Source organism: Rana temporaria, chromosome 8 (genome assembly GCF_905171775.1).
Source record: "Rana temporaria chromosome 8, aRanTem1.1, whole genome shotgun sequence".
NCBI classification, from domain to species: Eukaryota; Metazoa; Chordata; class Amphibia; order Anura; family Ranidae; genus Rana; species Rana temporaria.
In genome coordinates, this window is record NC_053496.1 from 10,878,302 (window position 1) to 10,888,306 (window position 10,005).

General features: G+C 38.8%; 1 protein-coding gene across 1 annotated transcript in view; it reads right to left on the reverse strand.

Moving 5' to 3' along the window:
• HPSE2 (heparanase 2 (inactive)) overlaps positions 1–5,631 on the reverse strand; it is a 320,113-nt gene extending 314,482 nt beyond the window's left edge. Inside the window, exon 1 of the mRNA XM_040361286.1 lies at positions 5,177–5,631. Within this exon, the coding sequence (XP_040217220.1) occupies positions 5,177–5,553 (377 nt within the window). The 5' untranslated portion in view covers positions 5,554–5,631. The remainder of the gene's footprint in view (positions 1–5,176) is intronic.
• Positions 5,632–10,005: the final 4,374 nt, after the last annotated feature.

Consider the following 10,005-nt stretch of genomic DNA (forward strand, 5'->3'; position numbering starts at 1 on the left):
TCCTTCCACTCAGGGATCAATTAGAAAGCCTAGATCATATGGAATCCTCCCACTCAGGGATCTTTTAGAAGGCCCAGATCACATGGGATCCTCCCGCTCAAAGATTCATTGGAAAGCCCAGGTCGCATGGGATCCTCCCACTGTGACATTCACCAGAAAGTCCACATCAAATAGGATTCTCTTGCTTGGATATCCATTAGAAAACCCAGGTCAAATTGGATCCTCCTGCTCAGAGATCCACCAGAAAGCCCAGATCACATGGGAACCTCCTGTTCAGAAATCCACCAGAAAGCCCAGAACACATGGAAATATTAGGAATAGGGGGAAATTCCAGATCACATCAGAGATTCATCAGATCATTTAGAGATTCATCAGAAAGCCCAGATCACATGGGATCCTTCCACTCAGAGATTCCCCAGAAAGCCCACATCAAATAGGATCCTCTTGCTTGGGGATCCATTAGAAATCCCAGGTCAAATGGGATCCTCCTGCTTCGAGATCCACCATAAAGCCCAGATCACATGGGATCCTCTTGCTTGGAGATCCATTAGACTACCCAGGTCACATGGTATCCTCCCACTTAGAGATCCATCAGAAAGTCCAGATCACATAGGATCCTCCTACTTAGAGATCCATCAGAAAGCCCAGATCACATGGGATCATCCTGTTTCGAAATCCACCAGAAAGCCCAGATCACATGGGATCCTCCCATTTAGAGATACACCAGAAAGCCCAGATCACATGGAAATATTAGGAATGGGGGAAATCTCAGATCACATCAGAGATTCAGCAGATCATTTATAGATTCATCAGAAAGCCCAGATCACATGGTATCCTCCTACTTAGAGATCATTTAGAAAGCCCAGATCACATGAGATGCTTTTGCTTTGAGATCCATTAGAAAGTCCAAATCACATGTGACCCTTCATCTTAGAGATCCACCAGAAAGCCCTGATAACATGGGATCCTCTTGCTCAGAGATCCATTAGACCGCCCAGGTCACATGGGATCCTCCCACTTAGAGATCCATCAGAAAGCCTAGATCATTCCTCCTACTTAGAGATCCGTCAGAAAGAACAGATCACATGGGATCATACTGTTCTAAAATCCACCAGAAAGCCAAGATCACATGGAGATATTAGGAATGGGGGGAAATCCCAAATTGCATCAGAGATTCATCAGATCATTTAGAGATCCATCAGAACGCCCAGGTCATATGGGATCCTCCTTCTCAGAGATCCACCAGAAAGCCCAGATCATATGAGATCCTCCTGCTCAGAGATCCACCAGAAAGCCCAGGTCATATGGGATCCTCCTGCTCAGAGATTCACCAGAAAGCCCAGATCACAAGGGATCCTCACACTTAGCGACCCATCAGAAAGCCCAGATCACATGGAATGCTCACACTTAGTGATCCATCAGAAAGGCCAGATCCCATGGGATCCTCTTGCTTGGAGATCCATCCGAAAGCCCAGGTCACATGGGATCCTCACACTTAGCAATCCATCAGAAAGAACAGATCACATGGGATCCTCCTGCTCAGACATCCACCAGAAAAGCCCAGATCATATGGGATCCTCACACTTAGCGATCCATCAGAAAGCCCTGGTCATATGGGATCCTCCTGCTCAGAGATCCACCAGAAATCCCTGAACTGTCACTGCCGGCCCGCAGAGCAGAGAGTTCTCTTCAGTCATAACTGATAAATTTCTGAGATGCTTTGTACATTGCAAACATGTGCAACTTAATGGAAACCATTCTGTGTACACCAGACCCAGAGACACAACCCCCGACAACCTTACACATGGAGGAGAGAGAGGGAGAGGAGGGTACATGGAGGATACAGGGGGTGTATATACAGTACATAGAGTGTATAAGGTATATAGAGAGGATATGGAGTATATAGTGTATATCTATAGAGGATACATGGAGGAGAGAGAGGGAGAGGAGGGTACATGGAGGATACAGGGGGTGTATATAGAGTACATAGAGTGTATAAGGTATATAGAGAGGATATGGAGTATATAGTGTATATCTATAGAGGATACATGGAGGAGAGAGAGGGAGAGGAGGGTACATGGAGGATACAGGGGGTGTATATAGAGTACATAGAGTGTATAAGGTATATAGAGAGGATATGGAGTATATAGTGTATATCTATAGAGGATACATGGAGGAGAGAGAGGGAGAGGAGGGTACATGGAGGATACAGGGGGTGTATATAGAGTACATAGAGTGTATAAGGTATATAGAGAGGATATGGAGTATATAGTGTATATATATATAGAGGATACATGGAGGAGAGAGAGGGAGAAGAGGGTACATGGAGGATATACAGTACATAGAGTGTATAATGTATATATAGAGGATATGGAGTATATAGTGTATATATATAGAGGATACATGGAGGATATAGGGGGTGTATATAGAGTACATAGAGTGTATACTGCATATAGAGTACAGTACATAGAGTGTATAATGTATATGAGGTATATATAGAGGATATGGAGTATATAGTGTATATATATATAGAGGATACATGGAGAATACAGGGGGTGTATATAGAGTACATAGAGTGTATAATGTATATATAGAGGATATGGAGTATATAGTGTATATATATAGAGGATATGGAGTATATAGTGTATATATATAGAGGATACATGGAGAATACAGGGGGTGTATATAGAGTACAGTATAATGTATATGAGGTATATATAGAGGATATGTGGAATATATAATGTATATATAGAGGATATGGAGTATATAGTATATATATATATATATATATATATATATATATATATATATATATATATATAGAGAGAGAGAGAGAGAGAGAGGATATGGAGTATATAGTGTATATATATATAGAGGATACATGGAGAATATAGGGGGTGTATATAGAGTACAAGGGGCATATACAGTACATAGAGTGTATAATCTATATGAGGTATATATAGAGGATATGGAGTATATAGTGTATATATATAGAGGATATGGAGTATATAGTGTATATATAGAGGATATGTGGAATATATAGGACAAATAATGTATGTGGAGTATATATGGGTTATATAGAGGATATAGAGTAGGGGAGTGTATGATGTATGTGGAGGATATATAGAGGGTAAGGCGTATAAGAGGGTATATGGGTGGTATATAGAGTATATAATAATTATATAGAGTATATATATAGGGGGTATGAAGTATACAGGGTATGTATGGATTATACAGAGTGTATATATGGTATCTACCTAAGTATCTATATATATATTGAATATGGAATATATAGAGTATGTGGGACATGTGATGTATATTGAGTATATTGTGTATGTTTTATTTAGAAGACATAAAGTATATGAGTATATAGAGTACATAATTAATGTGCAATATAGATAGAGGATATAGGGTAAGGGGTATATGGAGTATATAATATACATAGCACATATGATATATATATATATATATATATATATATATATATATATATATATATATATATATATATATATATATATAGAGCTATGAATTATATAGGGTATGTGAGGTATATAGAGCATATAATATATATGAAGTATAAAGGGTATATATGGAGTATATAGAAAATACAATGTATGGGGGGCACATGTGAATTATTTAGAGGATAGGGTGTATATAATGTATGTGGAGTAAGTGGGGCATATAAAGTACATAGACTATATGTTGTTTGTATATTAAATATATAGAGTATATAGGATTAATGGAGTATAAACTGTATATGGGTTACATAGAATATATGTAGTAGAATATATGAAGTATATAAGTTATATTGCATATATGGATTCAATTGAACATATAGAGAGCATGGAGTATATTGGGTATATATGAGGTATATAGAGTATATGGGGTATATAGTGTATATAAATGATAATGCATATAAATAGATTTTTTTGAGTACATACATTATATGATGTTGTTAGAGTACATGGGATATATATATATATATATATATATATATATATATATATATATATATATATATATATATATATATATATATATATATATATATATATATATATAAAATGTACAGTACATGTTGAGTATATATAAAGTATATAAGGTACATGGAGTATATGGAGTATGAAGATTACATGTATATAGAGTATATAGGGGTGCATGTATGTATTAATTATATGTAGTACATGGGGTATATAGAGTACATGTGGAGTATATATGAAGTATATATAGAGTACATGAAGTATATATAGAGTGCATGGAGTATATAAAGTATATATCGAGTACATAGAGTATAAAGAGCACATGTGGAGTATATATGAAGTATATATAGAGTACATGGAGTATATAGAGTACATGTGGAGTATATATAGAGTACATGTGGAGTATATATGAAGTATATATAGAGTACATAGAGTATATAGAGCACATGTGGAGTATATATGAAGTATATATAGAGTACATAGAGTATATAGAGCACATGTGGAGTATATATGAAGTATATATAGAGTACATGGAGTATATAGAGTACATGTGGAGTATATATAGAGTACATGTGGAGTATATATGAAGTATATATAGAGTACATAGAGTATATAGAGCACATGTGGAGTACATACAAAGTATATATAGAGTACACATGGAGTATATATGAAGTATATATAGAGTACATGGAGTATATATGAAGTATATATACATTACATGTGGAGTATATATGGAGTACATAGAGCACATGTGGAGTATATATGAAGTATATATAGAGTACATAGAGTGTATATGGAGTATATACAGAGTACATGGAGTATATATAGCACATGTGGAGTATATATGAAGTATATATAGAGTACATAGAGTACATAGAGTATATATGAAGTATATATAGAGCACATGTGGAGTATATATGAAGTATATATAGAGTACATAGAGTACATGGAGTATATATGAAGTATATATAGAGTACATAGAGTATATATGAAGTATATATAGAGCACATGTGGAGTATATATGAAGTATATACAGAGTACATGGAGTATATATGGAGTACATGTGAAGTCCCCCGGCACCCCCGGAGCGGTGGTTTGTCGCACACCTATGTCTATGTGGAGTATATATATATATACAGTATGTAGTATATATGAAGTATATATGGATCCAGCGGGATTTGTCGCGGACCTACCTGAGGAAGTCCAGCCATCCGTCGCGGATGATCGCCGGGTCCAGCTGGACGGAGAGGAATTTGTCGCTGACGATCCTGGTCGGGCTCTTGGTGTTGACATCGAGGAGGATGAGGGTCCTTCCTCTGGATGATGATGGGAGTCCCCTCCTTTCCCCCCCAGGGTGGGCAGAGGTCGGTCCCCGGGACAGGAGGAGGAGGATGGGGAGCAGATGAGCGGTGAGAAGGGGGGGCATCGTCCGGGCTCTACACACACACCGACGGTCGGCGGACTCTGATCTCTGGTGGTCGGAGGAGGATTTCGCTGTGTTTTGGTGGAGGGGAAACCCACCCCCTGTCATCGGGCCAAGAGGAGCCCGGCACCGCCCCCACCGACACATTCCTCCGACATTCGCCGGACTCCCGCTGCTGCTGGTGAAAGGTAATCAGTGTCATCGCCGGCCGACCCCCGTGCGACACATCCCAGAAACCTGCGACACCCACCCTGCGACTTTGTGTCGGAGATCAGAGGATGGAACATCCCATAATAACCCTCAGAGCTCTTCCCTGGATTCTGCAGCCCAAGCCACCCGACCGATATCACCATCGATTCGTGCGATTAGAAGATCATCTTCATCATCACCGTCATCTTCATCATCATCCTTCATCATCATTGTCCTTTATCATCATCTTCATAATCCATCATCCTTCATCATCATCACCGTCATCTTCATCATCATCTTCATCATCCTCATCATTGTCCTTTATCATCATCTTCATCATCATTGTCCTTTATCATCATCTTCATCATCCACCATCCTTCATCATCATCATTGTCCTTTATCATCATCTTCATCATCATTGTCCTTTATCATCATCTTCATCATCCATCACCCTTCATCATCACCACCTTCATCCTCATCATTGTCCTTTATCATCATCTTCATCATCCATCATCCTTCATCATCATTATTGTCCTTTATCATCATCTTCATCATCCATCATCCTTCATCATTGTCCTTTATCATCCTCATCATCACCATCATCTTCATCATTGTCCTTTATCGTCATCTTCATCATCATCACCCTTTATTAGTATGATCAGAGCATCCTCATCATCATCATCATCCTTCATCATCATCATCATCATCTTCATCATTGTCTTTTATCATCATCATCATCCTTCATCATCATCATCATCTTCATCATTGTCTTTTATCATCATCATCATCCTTCATCATCATCATCTTCATCATTGTCCTTTATCATCATCTTCATCATCATCACCATCATTGTCACCCTTTATAAGTATGATCAGAGCATCCTCATCTTCATTATCATCATCATATTCATCATTGTCCTTTATCATCATCATCCCCACCATCCTCATCCTTTATTAACATCATCGCCATCATCTTCATCATTGTCTTTCATCATCACCACCACCATCATCATACTTTATGATCATCACCCTTTATTATTATGATCACAGCATCCTCATCACCATCATCTTCATTATCATCATCACCCTTTATTAGTATGATCAGAGCATCCTCATCATCATCCTTTATCATCATCATCATTATTTATCATCTTTTATCATCATCATCCTTATCATCCTTTATTAATACAATCAGAAAATCCTCCTCATCATTATCATCCTCACCATTTATTAGAAACATCAGAACATCTTCATCAACATCACCATCCTCATCGTCATTGTCATCACCACCCACTGCTTCTTCATCACCATTTATTATTACGATCAGAACATCATCTTTAACATCATTATCCTCGTCATCATTATTTATTAGTATGACCAGAGCGTCCTCATCATCATCCTATTCCTCATCATCATCATCATCATCATCATCCTATTTATCATCATCATCATCCTATTCATCATCTTCATCATCCCTCCTCCTTATCATCATCCTCATCACCATCATCCTCATCCTCCTTATCATCACTATTTTTATTAGTACGATCAGATCAGGATATCTCCATCATCATCACCATCATCCTCATTTTCATCATCATCTTCAACCTTCTTCCTCTTCAACATCATCATCATCTCCATCATTCTCATCGTCATCACCATCTTCATCGTCAACCCCCCTCCTCCTCATCATCATCAACCTTCCTCCTCCTCCTCATCATCTTCAACCTTCCTCCTCCTCCTCAACATCATCATCAACCTTCTTCCTCTTCAACATCATCATCTCCATCATTCTCATCATGTATTAGTACGATCAGATCAGGGTAGCCCCATCATCATCATCATCGTCGTCAACCCCCATCCTCCTCATCATCATCATCTTCAACCTTCCTCCTCCTCCTCCTCAACGTCATCATCAACCTTCTTCCTCTTCAACATCATCATCTCCATCATTCTCATCATGTATTAGTACGATCAGATCAGGATAGCCCCATCATCATCCTCATTTTCATCATCATCTTCATCGTCGACCCCCTCCTCCTCCTCATCATCATCATCATCATCATCAACCTTCTTCCTCTTCAACATCATCATCTCCATCATTCTCATTGTGTATTAGTACGATCAGATCAGGGTAGCCCCATCATCATCCTCATTTTCATCATCATCATCGTCAACCCCCCTCCTCCTCCTCTTCATCATCATCTTCAACCTTCTTCCTCTTCATCAACATCATCATCAACCTTCTTCCTCTTCAACATCATCATCAACCTCCTCGTCATCATCTCCATCATTCTCATCATGTATTAGTACGATCAGATCAGGATAGCTCCATCATCATCATCTTCACCATCTTCATCATCACCATCTTCATCATCATCACCATCTTCATCATCAACCCCCCTCCTCCTCCTCATCATCATCATCTTCAACCTTCCTCCTCCTCAACATCATCATCAACCTCCTCATCATCATCTCCATCATTCTCATCGTGTATTAGTACGATCAGATCAGGCTAGCTCCATCATCATCACCATCTTCATCATCAACCCCCCTCCACCTCCTAATCATCAACCTCCTCATCATTTATTAGTACGATCAGGATAGCTCCATCATCATCATCATCATCATCATCACTATCATCCTCATTTTCATCAATATCATCTTCATCACCCCTCCTCCTCATCATCATTCTCATCATTTATTAGTACCATCAGGATAGCTCCATCATCCTCATTTTCATCATCATCATCTTCAACACCCCTCCTCCTCCTCATCATCTCCATCATGTATTAGTACGATCAGATCTGGATAGCTCCATCATCATCACCTTTTTTATAATCTTCATCTTCAACCCCCCCTCCTCCTCATCATCATTCTCATCATTTATTAGTACGATCAGATCTGGATAGCTCCATCATCATCCTCATTTTCATCATCATCATCATCATCATCATCATCATCATCATCAACCCCCCTCCTCCTCCTCATTCTCATCATGTATTAGTATGATCAGGATAGCTTTATCATCACCATCATCCTAGTCTTCATCATTCATCATCCGCCTCATCATTATTGTTATTTATTAGTACGATCAGATCAGAATATCTTCATCATCATGATTATCTTCCTCCTCCTCCTCGGGATCGATCCATGTATTTATGTCGGTGTAGATGGATTCTCTGGTCGGACGATGTGGCTCTGTGTATATATCATTCCTGGGAGGAGGAGGATATATATACATATCTATTATAGAAGATCTGTGATTGGATGGTGTGTACACAGATCGGTCGTGTCTGAGACGAATACAATGTACACATCCAATCCCCCGACATATATCTACCGATGGGTCCTATACCATAGAATGATCGGCCTCTGGGATTATCAATGTAATCTATACATCTATAGTGATGGCATTGTCGGAAAATCGATCTGATTGGAGGGAAAATGGCAGATGTGCTGACACAGGGATTTCCTGCAGATCTGCTCTGTTATCACTCCGTCTATAATCAATGATTCGGATATATTGATCGGCCGATGGAGTCAGTCATCAATATTTATAGCGGATAATGATCGCTGGGAAGCAATCGGTAAAGATCGGGTCGCTTTCTTTCATTGTATTGATCTATTGGCATCTATCGGATCATTTGTGGTTAGGAGTAAAAGGTAATTCCGCCGTCTTTATATATTTTTTTCCTACATGGATGTATTGATCCAAAGTAACTAAATAATCATAAATGATAATCGATGAGATTGTTCCGGTTATGGGGGATCTTTCTGTAGATTTTGGTGAACACTGTGAGCTCACTATACTGCCAGGCCTGATCATCCCATAATGAGTCCGACCCCCCCCCCCCCCTCCAATCATCACCATGGTGACCAGAGAGGATCGAACTCTTCTGATCACACACGTGGGATGACGTCATCACTACCAATACACCGCTATCTAGAAAATGACCCCATAAAATGTCACACCATAGACTTCCATCACCCCAAAAATACATAGGCGACCCCCCCCCCCATATACACAGAGATTGGGGGAGAGACATACAGACACCATACTCAGTAGATCAATAGATCTCCCAGATTATAGATCAATAGATCTCCCAGATTATAGATCAATAGATCTCCCGGGTTATAGATCAATAGATCTCCCAGATTATAGATCAATAGATCTCCCAGATTATAGATCAATAGATCTCCCAGATTATAGATCAATAGATCTCATGGATTATCGATCAGTAGATCTCACAGATTATGGATCAACATATATCACCTGTTATAGATCTAATTGGTTATAGATCAATATATCTCACAGATTATGGATCAATATATATATATATATATATATATATATATATATATATATATATATATATATATATATATATATATATATATTATAGATCTAGTT